This window comes from Triturus cristatus, chromosome 5_1 (genome assembly GCF_964204655.1).
Source record: "Triturus cristatus chromosome 5_1, aTriCri1.1, whole genome shotgun sequence".
Taxonomy (NCBI): Eukaryota; Metazoa; Chordata; class Amphibia; order Caudata; family Salamandridae; genus Triturus; species Triturus cristatus.
The window spans coordinates 58,882,762-58,905,594 of record NC_140587.1 but is presented as its reverse complement, the minus strand read 5'-3'; the positions used below and the strand labels follow the sequence as shown (position 1 = coordinate 58,905,594).

At 44.3% G+C, this 22,833-nt stretch overlaps 1 protein-coding gene across 1 annotated transcript in view; it reads left to right on the top strand.

Moving 5' to 3' along the window:
- The window catches only part of LOC146830171 (C-type lectin domain family 2 member F-like), a 259,769-nt gene extending 241,619 nt beyond the window's left edge, over positions 1-18,150 (top strand). The window contains exon 8 of the mRNA XM_085604415.1: positions 15,315-18,150. Coding sequence (XP_085460541.1) covers positions 15,315-15,426 — 112 coding nt within the window. The 3' untranslated portion in view covers positions 15,427-18,150. The remainder of the gene's footprint in view (positions 1-15,314) is intronic.
- The last annotated feature ends 4,683 nt before the right edge of the window (positions 18,151-22,833 follow it).

Here is a 22,833-nt window from a genome sequence, read left to right as displayed (position 1 = left end):
GTAACAAAGACCTATGCCTACTCGAAAAGGACGTCATGGTCCGTCATGTTAACTTAGGACATACAATGCACTACACTTGTGACTGTTTGGTGTTAGCATAAAATGTAAAATAGGGAGGTCAGCTGAAGCACAATGACTCCCACAGGCTTTGACAGACCTACCCCAATTCAGGTTAAACTCCAATGGTCTCAGGGGGAGATGGGGCACTGTGGAGACTTAGCACCTGGTGGCTCCATGACCTCCACTCTGAGGGGCACCTTCTCCAGCAGATATCGGATAAATGAGAGTTCGGTCAAGTCTCTCTCAAGTTGTGGGAGGCGCTGGAGGCTGTGCTGAGAGGGAAAATCATCGTTCATCAGGCTGACGCTAAGACACGTACAAGTAAGGGCATTTGTGATCTTGAAGCAAATATCGATACTGATGAAAAATGGCTGAAAGACCAGCCCGATGACCATGAACTACATGACCTTGAATTACTGCATCTTACCCTGAGGCAAAAATGACTAGACACATCTGCCCTGCCGCATGCATGAACCTGGAGATAAAGCTGGGGAGCTTATTTACTGCTTCCCACTTGAGTTATTTAAACAGCATGCCTCTTATTTAATTCCCCCAATCCTAGTTGTGTACCTGGAGTCCTTTGATATTGGAACTTTACCCTATGATATTAGGGGAGCTATAGTGTTGGAGATACTTAAACCAGGGGATCCTTTTGAAGACTGTACCCCGTACCACCCCATCTCCCTACTCAGTCATGAGACTAAGATATTGGCCCAGGTTCTTGCCAAAAAGGCTGATGCAGGTTTTCTTGTCCTCATACACTATGACCAAAATGGCTTCTTGCCTGGGTAGAGCACCCGCCATTGTCTTTGCCTCCATAATAATGCCTTGTTGCGCTCAGTGGGTCTAGGGAACGTATCGCCCTGGTCTCTGTCTATTTTGAAAAGGCCTTTGACTCGGTTCATGACCATTTCTATTTCTCCTACTTAAACATATGAACTAGAGCCTGCTCTTTTGTATATATATCAAAATATTAGATACAGATTTGTGGACCTGGTCTTATATATGGGGACGCCTTCGGCCTGACTTCATTGTTCTAAAACTATTTGTGACCCGATAGCTTGCAACCACAAAGAACTGGTTAAGTTGCAGTGGACTGGGCATTACTTCTCATACTTGGGGGTGCGGTTCATGCAATGCAGACAATGTACCTTGGAGCTGAATATAGCACCTCTGGTATCCAGAGGGAAGCAAGACATGAAGACACGGGTTCCCTTCCTTTAACTATTTTAGAAGGCTACTGTTTAAAATTATCCTACTCCCCTTATCTACTATACATCTTTCAAATTTCCCTTATGAACTGTCATGTTTTTTTTTACAATCCTTGCTATTAACTATAACGTAGTTCTTATGGGCCAGTAAGCAGCTTCACGTCTCATTCAGAAGATATGCATTACCTTACAAGGATGGGCTGAGCAGATATTAAGCTATTCTATTGAGTGTATCATATCATGTCCATTAATGACTGTGTCCTTCCAAATCGTGATGACCATATGGTCATTTCTGAGATGGAAACATTGAGTAATTAGGCTTTTACAATGTTGTCATGTTGGTATCAAGCACTTAGGTGGATCCGATAGGAGATGGTTTTGACTGTGGAGAAGTGGTTGTGGGGCATCTAATGCGTGAGGCTGATTTATAACTCTGGCACTGAAGACATGGTCATCTCTATATGGAGTGTTTTGTTTATTAATGTCATTGCTGTCTTTACATCTTACTGGGCTTTCTTCACTAGAATCAGGGAGCAGGATGGACTAGTAGAGTTCTAACCAGACATCTCAACAGTGCTTAATTTGTAGAATTATAAATGCAGGGTCCTGCCCAGGAGGCCACTGCAGCTTGCACCACCCATTGCTGTGTCATCGCTGCCAATGGTGGTACCAAAACAACTACTATCCATCTCTCTCACCTAAAAGTGCGACTGTTCGGACTTTTCCAGGTCCTCAAAGCTAAAGGAATGTCTGGGAATGCAGGTATTAGTAATGTTTATTGAATATTGTATTCTTGTGCTAATCTCTAAAATAGATGAGCTGTGCCACCATGTGGCAGACTGTTGTAAGTGTCAGTGGGGCACATGCATCAACAATGCCATTTGCGATTCCTTATTAGCGAAAAATAAGGAATCGCTAATAAGGAATAGCAAAAGGCTATGCCTGTAGGAATCGCTATTCAAATAGCGATTCCTTAACTTTCCTTAATAGCGACTAGCAAATTGCGAGTAGCAATTAAGGAATGCCGTCCCAATCATTCCTATGGGCCTCCAGGCCCATAGGAATGAATTGGAGATTGCATGAGCAAATTGCGAGTACCAGTAGGTTCTCGCAAATTGCTCATGTAATTTCAAGGGTGCAAGGGTGTCAAAATGACACCCTATTGCACCCCTGAAATTGATATGTGCACATATGTTGCACACACACATGCTCTAAGGGCATGTGTGTGCGCAACATGAAACTTTGAAAAATGCACAAAAGTGCATTTTTCAAACTTTTAGCAAATTACCATGCAGTTCATCTTCATGGTAATTTTCTCCCCCTATTAGCGAATTCGCTAATTTTTTAACTTTCATGCATTGCATTTAAGGAATCTCAATTTGGGATTCCTTAAATGCAATCGCTATTTAAGGAATCGCTATTTAAGGATTCCTTAAATAGCGATTTTTGCTTTTGGGTTGATGCATTGGGATTGGGTATTTTTAACTCGCTACCGGGAGCTATTAGCGAATCGGTATTTTACCGACTGGATTTTGGCTTGATGCATGAGGCTGAGTGTTGCCAATTAAGTGCAGGTGCCGAGCACCAGAAACCACCCGCTCAAATTAAGCACTGCACCCCGAGTAGGAACAGCCTATTGCTGGTCAGAACACCTGTTCTACACCAGGCAGCCGAACAGGTTCAATCCAGGTGTTGCTGCTGTGAAAATCTGTGAGCGGAGTGTGCCCTGCGACCAACAAACCAGTGGCAGCTGAAAGTGTACAGCAGAGTGTGGGAGTCACATGCCTCCAAAGACTGTGACAAGGACAGAGAGGCCAGACTGCCCATAAAGCTATTGTAAGGAATCGCCATTTTGTGTGACGTACATCCCTGTGGAGGAAACATTTAGCACACATCCATATCACCACACATACTACTTTTAATACAATCACATGCACATACTTAAGAGTAGGGCGGTGGAGTAAAGAACCCGCTCTGTGTAAGGCTGGAGAGACTTTACCAAGAGCATCAGTAGATGCCTCTGCTTGACCTGCAGGTAGTGAGACCTTTAACAACCATCAGACCCCCCATAACTTCATAAGGGTGCAGCGCTAACACTGCTGAAGGTACACTTCCAGTGCTGTGGTGGTGAAGCAACACCCACAACATGGATCACCCACACTGGGCCTGCAGACCTAGACGCCACTGAAGGCAAACAGACGCGTTCAATGAATATGTGCAAAATGTAAGGGTGGAGCCTGTATCCCAAGAGTGCATCGTTACACGTGAAGGGCTCCCTTTATACCTGATCTCATTCATTCCCAGTCACTGACTCCTATCCCAGTCACTCCTGAGTTCAGTCCCAGCATGACTCTCTTGCCTGCACAAATTATGTGTCAGACACTCTATCTTTATATGAGCTCATTTGTAGGACTGATTGCCATCCCAGCTCATGAGGTATAAGTAAGTCACTCCATCCAAACCTGATGTCATTCACAGGACTGATTCCTATCTAAGTAAATCATTCCCTCTAGACCTGACCTCAGACCCAGCACTGATTCACCTGCCAGTTCAAGTTGTGTATCACTCATTCTATCCCTATCTGAACTCATTGTGCGACTGATTCCTTTGTTCAGCGCTGGATATAAATAACTCAGTCCTTCCACTTCTGTTTCCATGTCCAGCACCTATTTCTCTTTTGCCCATATATTATAAATGTGCTAGTCTCATGAGATCTGATTCCACTCCCAGCACAAGAGCTATAAACAGCTGTCACGTGATATCATTACCAGCACACATGTGATAAATAACTCAGGCCCAGATTGACTAAATTATCACGCAGCGCACTGCAGAGGTTGCAGCAAATTCTACACTGCATGACCAGGAGAAAGCAGGAGAACGCCTTTACAGAAATATGGCACTGTGCTGGTGCTGGAATGTGCTGCTGTGCGCCACACATACACCTTTGTACCATAGTGCAAGGGTATCAGAATGAGTCTAGCCATTCAGTACAAAATACATTGCTTAGACAAACTTTAAAACATTTCCCACATTGTGTGTGCTGTACAACGCAGCACACATGCAAAGTCGGAACAGAAAGGAGAAATAAAAGCATATCTATATGATAACGCCTAGTTGAAGTGGACACTATTTTTGGACACAAAACCTTGTGTACTTTTTTTAGTAATTAGGTCTTAGCATCTGAACCCTTGGGTGGTAGCATGGGAACACCCATGCACAGTCCTCCAAGTACCACACATCAGGCGTTCGACTAACGCATTTCAGTGTGGTAGTCCGCATTACCACACTGAAATGCACTGTCACGCATATCTGTTGTGTCTCTGTCACTGAGTGAAAACACCTCAAGTCAGCAGCTGGCAGCGTGCCGCCTGTGGTGTGCATTGCACGTGCTGTGCTCCCGCAGGCTTTGAGGCTCGCACTGTCAGTGAAGGCGGTGCTGGCAGGCTCACTCTCAACTGAAGACCAGTGCTACCAGTGTGTCATTCATTATTGTGATCATTCCCCGTGCAGTGCTCTGACTGACAGCCTGACCGTGATGTCATCATCGGGTAGTGCCTAATAACTAGTGCCAAAACAGCAGGTCCAGTCAGATACCCAGCGCGGCTGTGGACGTCACATCCTGATGCCCGGAGCGGGGAGTTCAGTTTGAGGAAGGCGGCTCTAGGCTGGCTTGTTTGCAGGCAGCTCCACCGTGTAGCTCACTCAGCTGTGCCTTGTGCCGGTAACACAGTCACACTGGACGATCCTGCCTGGGAACTGGAGTCAGCCAGGGCAGCCTGTTCACTGCAGGCCGGTGACGGGCTGCAAACCGAAATTGCCGTGGCCCACGGTGTCTCACGGTCTTGCCTGTCTGAGCACAGCCTGCCTGCAGCCATCCCTTGCAGACCAGATGTTAGAAATGGGGGCCTCCAGTTGGCAGCAGCTGGCGCCGGTGTCAAATAGTGATCCTTCTTCCTAAGTCAGAGTAAGGGGGCTACACCCTTTGATAACCCCTGCTCAACCCTGTGGTAACGTAGCACGAGCAGACAGGCCTAACTCAGAGGCAGTGTGTGTAGCATTTATGACCATACACAATAACGCTGGAAAGACGCTACAAAACGGACACTACAAGCAAGTATAGAAAAATAGTTATCTTTATATAGGTTAAGCACGAAACGGAGAAATGCTCAAAGAACCACAATGCACATAGTTACAGATTCATTCAGGGCGATGGAAGCACTGGTGCGTGCGGGTGGAACGGGCTTAGTTCGAGATCGGGGCCTAGGCGGCCCGTTATGCACAATGTACCCGAGATATAAAAGGGGGCACAGCTTCACGGTGAAGGTGCGGGATGACAGGCGGACTCTCAGCGGCCGCAACTCCTCGGCTGCAGCGGTCCGCGGCGTGCACTCACGCTAACCCTAGGATGGGGTTAGAAGGCGGTGCCCAGCGGCACACACAGATGATGGCAAAGTTCATGACGTAGGGGCTTGCGTGGGCGCTCAGCGGCACAGCTCTTCAGCTGCAGCGGCCCACGATAGCTGTAACGATGGCTTCTGTAGTAAAACAAAGGTGGGCACTCAGCGGCACAGCTCCTCAGCAGCGGCGGCCCAAAATAGCGATAGAACTGATTCTCGTAGTATCCTTGTGGTAGGACCAATATTGGTACTCAGTGGCATGACTCTTCAGCGGCAGCGGCCCACACTAGCTACAGCAGTAGTTTTCGTAGCAAGGCCTAGGCGAGCACTCAGCGGCACAGCTTCTCAACTGCAGCGGCCCACAATGGCGATAGCAGTGCGGGCACTCAGCAGCACTCCTCCTCAGCTGCAGCTCTCCACAACGGCAACAACAATGGATTTCGTAGCAAGGCAAAGGCGGGCACTCAGCGGCACAGCTCTTCTGCTGTAGCGGCCCACAATGGCGATAGCAGTAGCTTTCGTAACAAGTCGAATGCGGGCACTCAGCGGCACAGCTCCTCAGCTGCAGCGGCCCACAATGGCGATAGCAATAGTTTCTGTAGCAAGTCAGATGCGGGCACTCAGCGGCACAGCTCCTCAGCTGCAGCGGCCCACAATGGCGATAGCAGTAGTTTCTGTAGCAAGTCAGATGCGGGCACTCAGCGGCACAGCTCCTCAGCTGCAGCGGCCAACAATGGTGATAGCAATAGTTTTATGTAGCAAGTCAGATGCGGGCACTCAGCAGCACAGCTCCTCAGCTGCAGGGGCCCACAATGGCGATAGCAATCGTTCCTGTAGAAAGTCAAATGCGGATTTCCCCACAGTAGGACTAGAGACCCTGGTTTTCTCGAAACAGGCCTCACCTGCAAGTAGGATTCCCTTCAAGAGGAATCCGAGCTGCTGACGAATGAAGTCTAATGTCCCTGAGACTTCGGCAGGAGGCAAGCTCAAATCAGGCCCTTGGGTAGTTGCTTCAGTAGATGGATGAAAGTTTCAAAGTCCTTTTCCTCTTGTTACATGGACAGAGGTCCGTCTTTGCATCCCGAAGGTACACACCTCTAAACCAGATGGCCAATACACATACCAAGAAAACACACAGGAAGGTTTGGACAAAAAGATACCTGCTTTCCAAAAGCAGTAGTTGCACACTCAGAATATAAAGACAATCACCAGTACTTGATGCACGTTAATATTTGAAGCTCAAGCATACCAAATTCGACTTTCCTAACATGTTCCTTGGCACTACTAAGACTATACTAGTTCATACAGTTAATTTATAATAAGGAGCATTCGCGCTGTGACACTGAATGGCAGTGGCACAGCGCCCAGAGCATCTTAACGCCAGCAACCACGAAGGAGACAAAAAGTGACAAAAAAAATAGAAGGGAGACCTACGCCAATGGTGCCAGGTCTAACATGAGAGTTGCTGCCTGTAAGCACCACATGCCTGCGCCGCAGTCCGGACCGACTCGGACTCATTTGTGGCTGGGCGGCAGCCCAAGACAGTAAGTGCCAGCTCCTGTAAGCATGTGTGCGTTTGTAAGACAGTGATGATACCAATGGCAGTGCGCAATCAGCCTGTAGTCGGTGTCTGACAGTGTTAGTTTAAAGTTGTTTCTCTAGAGCAGACGTCTTCAAACTTTTTGATGGCGAGACCCACCTGTCAAAATATATTTGGCGTAAGGACCCCTTCCTGACAAAAATGTGCAGAACTAGGGCCTCCTCATCATTGCCAGCTATCCACAACCATAAACGCCCTCAATTCCCACAGCAAATCATTTATACATTGGGGAAATAAATTAAACAGTGTTTAGCAAAAAAATGTCAGTGGTTCGGGGCGTGGTCAAAGGTGTGGCTAAAAACAAAGAGCCTCATTTATGAGTCATCTGCGTAGGGCAGCCCCGCATGTCTTATTGCTGCACTGCCCTACGCCAATGTGAAAGGGCAGGAATGCACCTTATTTAGGAAATATGGTGCATTCTTGTCCATTTCCCCCTATGTTGGCACACAAGTTGCTGCCTAGCGTCAACATAGGCAGGACATGTTGTGTGCAGGAAGGGGCACCTTCCTGCAAAAAAAACAATCCTGAATGCAGCACACAAGCAACGAGGAAAAAACAAGGAGAAATGAAAACATTTCCCCTCGTTACGCCTGCTGTGGGGAGACATAAGGTTTTGGCACTGCCCCAGGTTTACATGGTTTTGTAATGTTGGGGCAGCTTCAAAATCCATGGGCGTTGGGTGGGAACACCCACTGCAACGTCTATTGAATGCCTACTTAACATGCAGGGTGACTTTGCTTCGCCTCAGAGATGATTGAGATGCTTGTGCCGTCGAAGCTTCAAAAAAACTGATGCTTAGGCAGCGCATGCCTTTTGTTAGTTTTTTTAGGTCTTTCACCATCAGGTAGCTACATATAAAATATTGGGTAGCTTAAATGAAAAATAAATGTAAATAGTTGTTTCTCAGTGGGAAATGCACTATATAGTACATCATTAAAACTCTATTATTCAATGCCCTGCATAGGTCTGTGTGTAACCAGAGAGAATTAAATGTGCTATCCATCATGAAGGTAAAACTACTCCCCACCCTTGCATATGGAAGCGAAGTCCAGTTTGGGAAAGATGCTGGGGTTCTGGATAGACTCCAAACGCGAGCATACAAAAAAGTTTTTTCACTTCCGCATAATGCTTCACCGGCGCAGGTTCGATTGGAATTCGGCTTACAACAGCAACAGCTTCATAGAAGATATGTTACGATAAGAGCCTGGTATAAAATTTGGTATAATCGGGATAATGAAATCAATAATGCACTCTGGCCAGCCTTACAAGAAGATCCGCAGTCTGCTTACTATGCATATTTTCAAGCTTCACTACAGGTCACAAACATCACAGATCCTTGGCAGAAGAACCTTCCTTATCCCTCTTTCCAGCAAATCTTGAAGAAGGGAGCAAAGCAACATTCATTACTTGAGGACAAGGCCACCCTAAGCAGACAGGCACATGCATGGATGGTCTTGCAATCCTATGTAAAACTGCAACCGGCGGCATATTTGGATCAGCCATTTTCTTACCATCTAAAATCTAAATTTATAGCGATACGGTTTGGTAAATTGCCATCACATGCAGACCAGCCAAGTTGGAAATATCAGGACCCAAAATCTTGTAGTCTCTGTGGAGCACCAACGTAGGATTTTATTCACAAACACCCTTATGCATCAAGCCAAAATCCAGTCGGTAAAATACTGATTCGGTAATAGCTCCCGGTATTGTGTGAAAAATACCCAATCCCAATGCATCAACCCAAAACCCGAGCAAATAACGAATCGCTAAATAAATAACCTCGAACATACCGAATCGCTAATACCCAAAATGCTAATTTACCGAATCGCTAAATACCGAATTCGCAATTACCGAAATCACTATTAGCTCCCGGAAATTGCCAATAGCAAATAACGAATCGCACCCCAATGCAACAAAACTCGCTAATAACGAAAATCCCAAAAATCGCTATTTTGCCAGAGCTAAATAAGGGGAATCAAAACCTGGAGGTAAAGTCACAAAAAAAAAAATAAAAAAAAAATCCTACATGTGCAAATGATTGAGGCAATCACTAAACCCTTAAATTTGGCCCAGGAGACCCTGTTGGCTCCCACAAAATGGCTGCCCTCTACGTGCTTGCAAGGAGGATGCGGATCAATGCAGCAGGACAGCGCAGGAGAAGGGTCCAGGAGCGAGTGTTCAGACTGCGCATAACCCTGCTCGGCCAGAATGAGGACGAGGTGTACCAGAAATATCGCCTCAATCGCGCTATGATCATGCGCCTGATTGCAGACCTGGAACCATTACTGCAGCACCAGACACACCGTACCAATGCAATCCCTGCGCACGTTCAGGTCCTATGCAGCCTGCACCTACTGGCCTCAGGGAGTTTCCAGGGGGTAATTGCGGTTGCCGGAGGTGTTTCGCAAAGCGCACTGTCACGCTTCTTCAAAAAATTCCTAGATGCCATGCTGACAATGCTCCACAGACACATCAGCTTCCCCACAACCCCACAGCAGTTGGACCGCACCAAACAGGCATTCTACCAGGTGGCACAATTTCCACATGTGATTGGATGCATCGACTGCACGCATATCCCCATATGCCCTCCGTCAGCAAATGAGTACCTTTTCAGGAACCGCAAGTCATACCACTCGATCAACGTGCAGGTTGTGTGCGATGCCAACAACATCATAATGGACCTAGTGGCACAATTCCCAGGGAGCACACACGACTCATACATCTTCCGCAACAGTGGAATGCACAGGCGACTACTCAATGGAGAATTTGGAGAGGGACTCCTGTTAGGTAAGTAGAACTACGCTTCCCCACACCAACACCACACATGTATGTACATCACCAATGCTAAGTCTATGCTTCTATCTTCTAGGTGACAGTGCTTACGCCCTGCGGGAATACATACTAACCCCATACCTAAATCCAGCAACCCCGCAGGAACATCGCTACAACGCTGCACACATCAGCACGAGGAATGTGATAGAGCGGACTTTTGGGATTCTCAAGAGCCGCTTCCGTATCCTCCACAAGACTGGCGGCGCCATGCTATACCAACCAGACACATGCTGTCGAATAATTGCTGTATGTGCAATGCTGCACAACATTGCCACCAGAAGGGGGATACCCATGGAGGTGGACAGGGATGACGACCCCCAGGCTGACCAACCACCCGCCCAACGACGACCGGCACACATCCCAAACACAGCAGAGGGCCATAGGAGGCGGACAGACATAATGCAAAATCATTTTTGACCCTGGGTAAAATGAGACATTACAAGTTGGTGTTGGGTGCAACTGTTTAATGCACAGTAGCACTGAGGATTGTGCAACAGAACTAGCATTGTGAATCATGCTCCGATTGCATAAATGTAAATAAAAGGTTCCTTAAAGTCAGGCCTGTGCAAACACAATAATTGGATGGCCATGGTTGCTCCACCATGGACCTGCAGCATGTCCAAATTTCTAGTGGCGCTTGCCACGTACACCAAGCCTCCGCTCAGGTGCATCCAAACCCTCACCACGGCCTGTCCACGTGGAGGCACGCGAACTTCGGCGCCTGGTGCTGGCCTCTGCCAGTGACACGCTGCTGACACTGGAGGCAGCCTCACTGGTGTCATCCCCTCCCAATGCTGCAGCACTGCATGTGCTGCTCTGAAGTTGTTCCACAGCAGTGGTGATGTGTCCCAGTGACTTGGCCACATCACCGCAGAAGTGCCCAAGGTCCACCTGCAGGGAGACTGTGCGGCGTGCCAACACAGCGGTGCAGTTGCTGTGCCGTTGTATGGCCTTGGTAGCGGCGGCAGAACGCAACATTAGCTGCCGGTTACTCCTCCTCTGGGACTCATGGCCCTCCCTGATGGCACGGGTGAGCTCACGTACCTCCTCCCTGAGCTGAGCATTGCCATCAGCAACCGCAGTGGTCTGGTCCCTGACCGCCGTGCCCATGTCCCTGACCGCGGAGCCCATGTCGGTGACTGCTGCAGTCATGGCGCGCATCTCCCTCGCTAGGCGCACGATGTTGCAGCTGATGCTAGCCACAATTGCAGAGGTTGTTGGGACATCCTGGTCAGCTGAGGAGACGGAACTGCGACGGGCCCTGTGACGCCGTGCGTGTCTTGAGCCTCCATGTGGTGCAGCAGGTGGTGTGGATGTGCGCTGCGTGGGTGCCAATTGCGGGGGGGGTTGCCATCTCCTGCAAGGGCGCAACTTGGTGCCTGTGCCTCTGCGGTATTGTGGCTGTACTAGCTGCAGGCTGGCTTGCTGGTGCCGTTGCTTGTGGCGCAGGTGGTGGTGCCTTGGCTTGTGGCGCAGGTGCCTTGGTTTGTGGCACTGGTGCTGGTGCCGTTGATTGTGGCGCTGGTGGAGGTGGTGCTGGTGGGGTGGCAGGTGTTGGCGGTGCGTGCGCATCCTGCGCAGTCTCCTGGTCTGACTCCACGGGTGTCTCAGATATGATCAGCTGGTCGCTGTCGTCAGAGTCCCCAGGTGATGCATCTGTGTGTGAAACAGTGCATGATTAGTGGGATGATTACACCTACATAGTGTTGTACCCATCAATGTCCCTCTGTGGTCCAACAAATGAACAGTCTACAGCCATGTACAAAATATGTGTTGTGTGAGGAGTTACGCCTGTACCTGCACTCTGGGCTGACTAGACTACAACTCCCAAGATGCAGTAGTGTCATGTGTGGAACTGTCTGTGCCAGAGCTGCAGACACAGTGAGATTGGGCTGGGGGCATGGGTGTGGATTTACGCTATGCTGGGTGTGGCACAGGCATGCATCTTACCTTGGGCACTTGTGGCTGCGCCGGACGTGTCCATCTGGATCACCCCCACGACGGCTTCCCGCTCTTTCGTCCCTTCCACAAGGTCCTCCAGGGCTGTGTTGGATGGTGCAGTGCTTGTTCCGCCTCCAGTCCTTCTTGCCTCCCGGAGCCTCTCAGCAATCCTCTCTTTTGCGCGCTTCCGCAGGTCATACCACCGTTTTTTAAGGTCGTCGATGCTGCGGCTAGTGACGCCAACCGCATTGACCCTCTCACGGATGCGCTGCCAGATGCGCCGCTTCTCGGTCTCAGGCACCTTGAGGGACAGCTTGCCAAAGAGGCGGTCGTGTTTGCTGGACACTCCCTCGATGAGGTACTCCAGCTCCCTGTCCGAAAACTTCTTCTTGCGCTTGTGTGCAGATTCAGCGCTGGATGGCACTTCCTGCGACATGATGGATGTGTGATGTGAATGGCAGAATCTGTGTGGCCTCACTGTGCACAGCCTGTCCTTCTTTCCAGCTCCTGTCTGCTCCTCTCTCGAGGCTATGTGGGTGGGGCAGCAGTATTTCCTGGTTGGTGATGTCATCAGCCTGTTCCCGGAGCGACGCGGCAATTTGCGATTTCGCTATTACCGATTCGGTAATTGCTAATTCGGTATTACCGAACTCGCTATTAGCCAAATCGGTATTACCGAACTCGCTATTTGCTAGTGGGGCCGTTTGCGTGCCCCGCTATTAAGGAATCGGTAAATTTAGCGATTTTTAAGGAATCGCTAAATTTAACCGAATCTGTTGATGCATGCCAATTACCGATTCCTTAATGGCGATTCCTTATTTTTCGCTATTAAGGAATCGGTATTAGTTTGGTTGATGCATATGCCCCTTAGTCTGTATTTGCCCAGCGTTAGGCGAGGATCGCCGGAAATTGTTAGGGGGGCCACTCAATACAAGAGGCGCACGCTCTTGCAAAGCTGCAATAGTAAAATGCCAAGATCCGGAAGATTCACAGCTTAACTGTTGTTTAATCAAACTCCGAATTAAACATGAGGAAATATCAAATAAAGACTAGTGGCAAGGTTAAATAGTTATAAGATGTGACATTGGAGATTATGCTAAGTGAATCACTTACTTTAGAGCAACTGATTTATTAAAATGCTCCTATGCAGCCTAGTTGACCCTTGATTAGCCTCAGAATCTAGTAAAAGGATCATTCAAAACAAGGCCGGCGGCCTGGTAAAATGGTTGTTTGATGTAATAGATATTGTTTTAATTAGGTAATTTTATCAAATGTTTTGTTTACATTATACAAGAAGTGTAAATATAAGAAATAGTTTTATCTTTAGAGAACATAAAAAGGGATATACCCCGTTTTTTTTTTATATATAAATTTGTTTTAATGTTGCTATTGTTGTGGTTTTAATTAACTGAACAATAAACGTATTTGATTGATTGATTGGTGCAGTGGAAAATAGTGACTTGAGTATTTTTAGTGCTATGAGGTCACAGCCTGTGATAGAAAGCACTGTGAATGTGTAAGTTATTATTTTATAATTGCATTACATACAATATAAGTTAGACTGCTACAAAATGTGCAGAGTTTTAGGATAAAACTGAGCTTCCAAAATGCAGATTTGTTTTAAAAAGTAATGCTTTTTTCCATAACTGTCCCTTCAACACCTCCTCAGGGGTACTAAGCGCTGTCTAAATACAGTTATCATTAAAAGCAGACACTTCACAGCCCATTTGCTAACCACCACACAAAAAAACCACATCTTTGCCATCACAATGCTTGAAGTGACTCGAGCAATTAAAGCCAGAACCACCCTTTACATTTGCAGATTAACTCGCAGCGCACATTTGCATTTCATTCAGGCAAGCAGGCACCCTGGCATGAAGGCTTATTTAAAGGATTGTTTTACCTGTGCCGGGCCTCTTCATTTTACAGCACATGACACTCAATTAAATTCAGCTGAAAGCATTCTAACGATCGCGGTTGACTTTTTCCAAAAGGAAGAGCACGTTTTGTATTCCAGGCAGACGTTAGGCCTGGAAATACGTGACCCTCTTCCCAGGACTCCAGGGCCCCCTGGGGGTCGGCCCAACATATTGAAGACCTATGCCCTAGAGTGACATTGGTTGATGGATCCGATCGACCGGCATGACGTGTTTGACTGTAACTGACGCCTCTTCCTGTTGTTGTTGGGGCCTGTCTGACAAAGGTCCGTCCTCGTGCACTGCTGGCCCGGTTCACTTACGTGATTTCAGAGGGAGTTTGCCGACAAGGAGGCGGGGGCCCATCACACAAGCTGGCAATCTATGTTTTGATTTTTTGCCGGCATGCACGCCCAGTGAAAGTAGGCACCAAAGGAGTGTGTTGTTGGGACCTCACACATCCTTTTAGAGCCGTGACCCATGTGGCAGAGAAACTCTTGATAGAGTGATGCTGTAAGCAGCGTCATTAATTACAAGGGTGGAGCCAGGGGGGCAGTCCGAGATGCTGAAGGCTGGAAAGCTGGATTCTTCTGGCCTGCCCAACAACACAGATGTCCAGGGAGGTCCATGATGTTTTTCTGCCTCGGTTGGGGCATCACACATCCTGTTTCGGCTGGGTCCCACGTTATTTATGTTTCCCTCGTCTTCATTGCTTGATTTTGCTCGCGAGAAAGTGTCACTCGTCATTGAAATGTCACTCATAATTACACTGAAGTTATGAAAATGTCACACACAGCAATCTGAAACCTTGGCAGCTATGCATGCGCCTCCCATGGAAATCCACATTAGAGATAGGTAACACAAAGCAGGAATGTGGGCACCTTTACTCTACTTTCAAGTGATTTTTCAGTGCAAAACAAGTTTTGTGCTGGAAAGTAAATTAGTATCAAAATATTTTGAGACCATCAAACATGCTGCTAAATCTTAGTAAATGTACCCCTCAGTCCTATAGTCCTCGGCACAAATCTCAGGAAAATTGCAGGAATATGTTGCCATTACTCAAGCATGCAATTTTACAGTTTTCGCCTGGGGGGACCAGTTTGAGCAGAAAATGTGAACAGTCCTGCCACTCGCCTGTCAGTATCTTATGTGACATTTGTACGCAACTTATTTCCTCACATATAAGTAAAGTAAAGTGCGCATAATATTGTGTAATTTTCACAAATATTACACATATTTTGCAAAAAGATTGTCTGCAAGTAGTTTTTCTGTTCTCATTCCCACATCTCTCAGTAGCTACAAAGATTCTTGTTCCTGCCTCACATTGTCTGAATGGATTTTGTTTCTCTCTTCCCAGATGTACAATAACAGACTTCGGAGATTGCGCCTACATTGAAGATGCAGCTGTGCGGGTGTCCGGATGCTCCCTCACAAGACCCTACATCTGTACTAGGAAGCCATTTGCCTGAACATGATGTCCTGCGATATTGCACGTTGCAGAGGATTTTCACTGGAAACTGGCAGTCCCAGTGGCAGAAACTGGCAGGACCAGTGGCACGGACCAATTTTCAGAGTGGGGGTGCCGTCATCAATGTGAAATCACTGAAGTCATAGGGATTGTGAAAAATCCAAGCATCACACAAGGAACAGGTGTCCCAAATAAGCCATGTCCATTCAGCAGGAGAGTAGTAAGGGGTGGTATGTAGCTGGTAGTGCTTTTTGGAGCACACTGATACATATATTAGTGAAGCATGGTATGGCAGATAGCATATTTTGTATTTGAATGCCACGAAATATGCACAGATATACAGTGTTACTAATAAAACTATAGATTGCACGTACATGTGAAATCAGGTTACAGCAAATATTTATCAAATATATACCATTCGCGCATCAGCAAAGAGAGCCTCTTGATTTGTTTTGATCCTGCTAAAATCTTTGTTTCCACCACAATTTAGTATTACAAAAAATGTGCTTCATGTCTGTTTGTCTAACTGGTGACTTTTGAAATATCTTTAAAATATTTATTCAGTTCATTTAAATGTATTTACATGTTGTTGTGTGTTGCAATAAAAATGAAATCCTACACTTCCTGTAGGCGAGTAAGGTTGCCACATAGTTCACTTCAAAACTCCTCTTACTTTTCAGTCAGACAAAGAAAAGTAAACACCAATCCCAATGTTAAAAGAATTACAAGGGATTTTACAAAAGACACAGCCTGACATTTGACCTCTGTCTTTGAAAGCACAACAAATGTGACAAGATAAAAGCAAAACTTCAAGACCACATTATTGCTCATTCACCTCCTCAACTCCAATATGGTTATTTTGTGGGTGATGCAGCACCCCTGTACCTTTACTAACAGTGCCTATGGCCAGGTGCAGATATAACTAATTCCCTAAAAAGCATATTGATCATAACATAATCAAATCTGGTGTATTTTCATAGAGCCCTATTGTTAGACCTGTCAGCCCTAGGGTGGTCTTACCCCGTTTTTTTGCCCTTGTCGCCTTATTTTTGCCACCATCTTTTTGTTGGACCTAGTCCTCTGGGCACCTTACCACTGCCAAACAGTGCTGAGATGCAGGTGCTCTCGCCTAATAACATGGCTGCCAAAGGCCCCTGCTACTGCGGAGTGGCCATTGAACACACACGCACCAGTAGTCAGGAGCAGGCTGGAACATAGTGCTACTATATCTTTGCCGTTCCGCCTTTTTGTCCCATAGACAGACATGTAGAAGCTCCTGGAACCTAGTAAGAATGACGATATTATGGTGAGATCATTGCTATCGGTCCACCTTTTGTTTTCTATTTGCAGTGTACACACCCTATGGGACACGAAATTCAGGAATATCATTTTGCAGCCATTGTTCGAATCTTATTTATTAATCGCTATCCAACATCATGGTTAGTATACTTTGGTTTAATAAGAATCATGTAGCAAATCCTCAGATCAATCATCCATTCCTTGATTACATATGTACCCTTTATACCCCCTTTTTTCAGGACTATCGATGTTTCGATTCATGGAACAAATAGGAATCAAGCATGACACGTTAATATTCGAGTAGTTACAAAAACCGCTGAAAGTTAGTTTTTTTTGGGGGGGGGGACGTGAGTATAAATTTTTATCGGATACAGAGTTAAAACATTCTTGAATAGAAAGCAGGCATCACTAGTCACATTAAATGCTTATTAATTCAGCATGGATTATTATTTACTTGTATATCCATGGTCTATTCCCCCCCTTTTTAAACAGTTGGCTGTATCCCTGAATAGTATTTTTATAAACATACAGAGAGAATTATTTACTACTAATTGGAATTGGTCCTGGCTAGTATACAGATATCAGACCTTCAGCAGGTATATAGATTTTATCTATCTACATGGCTGTTTGTTATGATTTTCTGATACCAATAAGTCATTAACAGGTAATTTCTCTTATGTTCTTATCTCAATCTAATATAGTTAAATCGGAACTTTGACTGAGATTTATTGTACCCGTATCTATCTGACAACATTAACAGCGAGATATCTAAGAGGTAGGCCATGAGACTAAGAGTTGAATCATGTTCAATTATGCTTTATTGCAAAATAAGATGTAATTTAGAGACAGTTGTGGCTCTTGTAGCCGTGTCATAATTTAAAAATTTAATTGGATTCTTTTAAGTATATCTTGATATACAAGTGGTTGCCCTGTATGAGTATGGAAACCTTAAACTGGATCTTTTGTATTAATCATTTGTATGTTGATGGTAAAATTTGTAGATTTCTAAATAGATATGTTGACTCCTTATTTTAACTTTGTTTTTTTTTATTTTTAAACTATTTCTTGCATATAGTATACAACCTTGAGCGGGTTCCTGATGAAGGCTTAGCCGAAACGCGTTGTGTCTACAAACCGCCTGTTGAGAAAGAACATTGTTTGGACATGTACAAATTGTTCTTTTAATTGTTCAGTATTCATCATTATGATCTAATCTAGAGAATGAACTACTGAGAGCCATGCAATTGTATTTATCAATGTACTTTATTTGATGTTATTAGCATTTGTATACAGCTATATCATGAACCTTTAGGAAGACATCATATGTGTATACTATTATTATGACTATTTATTTATTGTCATTATTAGACATGTTCATTTACATATTGACCTATTTAAAATAAGAAAAAAATTATTTGTATATTACAAAAAAAATACAAAAATAAATTAAAGAAATTCACATTTAGCTCTCTCCAGTTCTTTTTTTTTATAAATGTATGTATTTACACTGTATAGTTATTAGCATCATTGTTGAATTTGGAGTTGACATTTGATCTGCATGTTATACACACTGTGCCCGGTGTTTCCTCTTTTTTTCAATAAGTATATTCCCTGCCTGGGCTTTTTATCAGTTTAGCAGGGGCCCCGTTACTTTATCAAATATATTATCTCGCAGCCTGTCTGTGAGGGGTTTTTCTTTAATATAATTTTTTCAATATAGTTTGTTATATGTGATCATAATCATTTGCTGAAGATTGTAGTTAGAAGGTTTCTATGCTTTAATTGGGCAACCCATTGGTGATTGGATTTAAGTTTACAAGAACTTCTTTTTTCATATATCTTTCTGTCTCTACCACAGATCATGGCTAACCTCCAAACTTTTGGGTTTACGGATGAGCAATTTGCAAATATGGTTGGTAGCTCAACCAATTTTGGACATCAAGTTTCTCAAATCTTTGACAAAAATGAGGATGCCATAGCCCTCTTAGCACTTAGAAAAAAGATTAAACGTATTGAGTTACATGGCCAATACATGTTAGAGTATTTAAAAGCAGGAGTTATCCCCAGGGTTTAAGAGTTAGAAACATACCAGGTTTGTTTGTACAAATCAAACAATTTCTTGAACGTTGGGCAATTATCTCCAATCGTTGTTCCCGCGATTACATGATGTTAATTGGGGAAACTGCAAAAGAGGTCATAGAGCAGTTAACTGCTGAAATTTTGGATTTAGAAAACCAGATCAAAGCCTCTTGTGTTGTAGAAGTAGCGAAAAAGAAACTGGAAGAAATAGAAAAAGACCTTCACTCTTACACAGATTATCTCACTAAACGTAAAGTAGAGAAACTAAGAGAGGATGTGAGATTTTTTAGCAAAGAAGGTACTTATCCATACCTCTCGGAACATTACTATAATCAAGCTGAGGTCACACAATATGAACCAGCCATGAATAGACCACCTGTTTCAGGTCGGAAAGTCACCACTTTTTCAGATACCTCAGACTCAGATATTGACGAACAGTCTGGTAATTATGAGTTTAGAGGTAACGGTTACAATTCTGGCAGACCACGAGGTACACAATCTTCTTTTTTAGGGAGGCGTTTCACCAGGCGCAACAATTGGAGACCCCAATATCAACCGCGCTTTCAGCCAAACCCTCAATTCCAACCTCGCTTCCAGGGCAATCCAGTGATGGATTTCAATCAATATCTAGTTCCCCGCAACGCACAATATTGGAGGGAGTAGAAACATTACCCGTTTTCAACCTCAGCAGTACATCTTTAACTGACTCTACTATCTCACTGCTGTCTAAGGGATTGACCTTTGCGCCGCACTCAGGTCTCAATAAATGTGAGCTATTTAGGGATCTAATGGCTTTTTATAGAAAGATCAGATTGAGGATATTTTTTGCCGGTAAAGATCAACAACGGGGTACTGTCAATTTATCTGGCCTTGCTCCTCAATCACTATTTACACCTACAATAGACCAACTTCCATCTGAAGTGGCAGTGTTTGAAAAAGTAGTCTACAATAAAATCATGAATATGACTAAACACGTGCAAAGAACTCCCTTTAATCTGAGTAAGGATGAGTATAGAGCATTACAATCTCTAAAACAAACATCTAATATAACGGTGAAGGCTTGTGACAAAGGAGGAGGCATTGTCGTTTATGATACATCAACTTACATTTCAAAAATGAATGAAATGTTGGGAGATACACGATTCTATTGCCCTATTACCAGAGACCCCACATCTCAAATTACAACTAAAATACGCAGAATAACCAACAAAGCATTGAAAGATAGAGACATTTGCAATAAGGAATGGACATTCCTTAATATAGAGAAACCAAAGATGGCTAGTATCTATGGGATACCTAAAGTACATAAAAATGCCATGGATCCCCCGCTGAGACCAATAGTGACCACTATTGGATCAGCTACGGAACCATTAGCAAAATATGTAGATGCACTATTATACAGACATATTTCAAGAACTCCGGCTTTTGTACAGGACACACAACACATTATTAATTTACTAGAGAATACACCTTTTTGTGTCGATACCCAATATAAGGTCACTATGGATATAGAGGCTCTCTATAGCAACATCCCTATCGAAGGAGCTATAGTAGCGGTCCATTGGTTTATTAAAACCTATAATATCAAATGTCCGTCCATCTTTATTTTGGAATGCTTAAAAATAGTACTGGAAGATAATGTATTTGAATTGAATCAGCAGTTATATAAAAAAAATCAAGGCGTCAGTATGGGGGCATCTTGTGCCCCCACTGTAGCAAACATCTACATGACCTTTTTTGAAAAGAAATTTATCTTTAATGAGATGGCACTATTTTATGAATCTGTGACCAATTGGTCACGATTCATAGATGACGTCTAACTCATTTGGTCGGATACGCATGAAAAACTGCTTGAATTTATCGAATGGATAAATCTATGTGAGGAAAATATACGTTTCACTCACAACATAAGCACAGATCAAGTGGAATACCTGGACATCCTTATTAAGCATCGCATGGGCGTTCTGATAGTTGAACTATTTACTAAACCTACCGCCAGAAATACGCTGCTTCATTATGATAGTTTTCATCCCATGAGCCAAAAAAAATAGCATGCCGTTTGGTGAATTTTTACGCCTCAGGCGTAACTGTACAAGCATCAAAGACTTTGATGAGAAATCTACCGTGATGAAGAATACATTTTTAGCCAGAGGTTATCCCAATAAAATTGTGCGGGATTCCTTCAAAAGAGCTCGCTATTATGATAGACAACATCTATTAACCAATACCAAAAATAAAAAAGATCCGTCTTTGGTTTTTGTAACACGGCATTCCATGCTTAATGCTAGAATTCGCCAAGCGATTTGTTCAAGTTGGCAAATCTTGAATGTGGATAAGTCCGGTGAGAGAGGTTCTATATCTAAACCTTTATTTGCGTACAGACGCAACAAGAGCTTAAAAGATCATGTAGTCCATTCTAGGATAAAAAACACTAATACTTTTTTGCAGACAAGCCTGGAAGGTTCTAAAGCAGTGGTAGGTAATTTCAAATGCACTTTGTGTAAATCCTGTGATACTGCCATTGAAGCATCAACATTCACTTTCAATGGTCAATGTATTTCTCCTAACACGCTTAACAACTGTAAATCGACAGATGTCATCTACTTAATTATATGTCTCTGTAAATTGGGATATGTGGGAGAAACAGGAAGAACTTTAAACACGAGGCTAATAGAACATAGATCTGCGATCAGAACACAGAAATTGTCAGCACCCATGGTACAACATTATGTAAATCTAGGACATACACCAGATGAGATGCATTGGTATATCCTGGAGAAAATTCATTCAAAATCAGGTGTAACCACAGAGAAGATAAGAAAATTGAGATTAGTCTTTTGGATTTTTATTCTGGGTACAGCAACATCAGGTCTCAATCAGGAGATACCCTGGGACCAAGCCATTAAGAACAATGGATAACTGATTCTTTTCCATCAAATGACTTATGGTCGTATCATAACTGTATTTTCAAGTAGCAGAATTGTTTTAGACAGTTAATCTGGGTCCATCTAAATTATTTGTTTAGTATGCTTCTGTCTAAACTCTACCAAGTAGTGAAGCATAGTTTTCATTTTAGGTAATATTATCAACCTGAATATCGGTTGAGGCTACAGAATATACATAATTAGTTCCTTATGATAATTTTGATTTACATAATATCTAGTTGAGACCAATACATTAGTTCTCTCTATTTTAAAACTTGGATAGTTCAAAATGGCGCCTACGTTGAAGATACATATCGTCCAACAAATAGTCCTATTTCTATGATACTGACCAGGTTAGCCATTGCTGCTTCAGAGACTGGGGAAAACTTCCCTAGAGGTTTCCCTTCTCGATACCATTATCACTTAAGTCCTGATAACGTCCCGTTAGTAAGGATTAATGAAGTTGGGGATAGGGTTATTCCCAATTCGGACTGCAGACCTGCATTGGTACAAGCTGCGCACGAGGGTGTTGCGTCAGCGCACGCCGGAGTGTCCGCAACTGTGTCACTGTTGCAACAGCGTTATTGGTGGTACGGTTTGTACAAACATACACGGACTTATGTCCTCAATTGTGGAATTTGCCAGCAAATTAAGCCATCAACGGTGGCGCGTCCACCACAAACGCAGCTGCACATTTCTAATCAACCACTAGCGTGTGTTTATTTAGATCACTGCGGTCCTTTTTCCTCGGACACTGCGTACAAGTATATCTTGGTTGCAGTAGATTCGTGCACACGTATTCTTTGGGTGTGGCCACACAGGAGTGCTGATGCCAGGACTGTCATCAAAGCATTGCGTGTCTTTATAGGGAGTTTTGCATGTGGCACCCTTCACTCTGATCAGGGCCCTGCGTTCGCCTCTAAGGCTTACAAAGAAGCTATGAGAAGTTTGGGGGTCCAAGTCAAATTTTCGTCTCCATATCGGCCTGAGGGCAATAGTGTTGTGGAACGAATGAACCGTGACCTAAAGCAATCATTGACAGCCAGGGTGTTAGGTACTGGCAAAAACTGGCTAGCCCATTTGTATGACGTCCAACGTGCACTTAA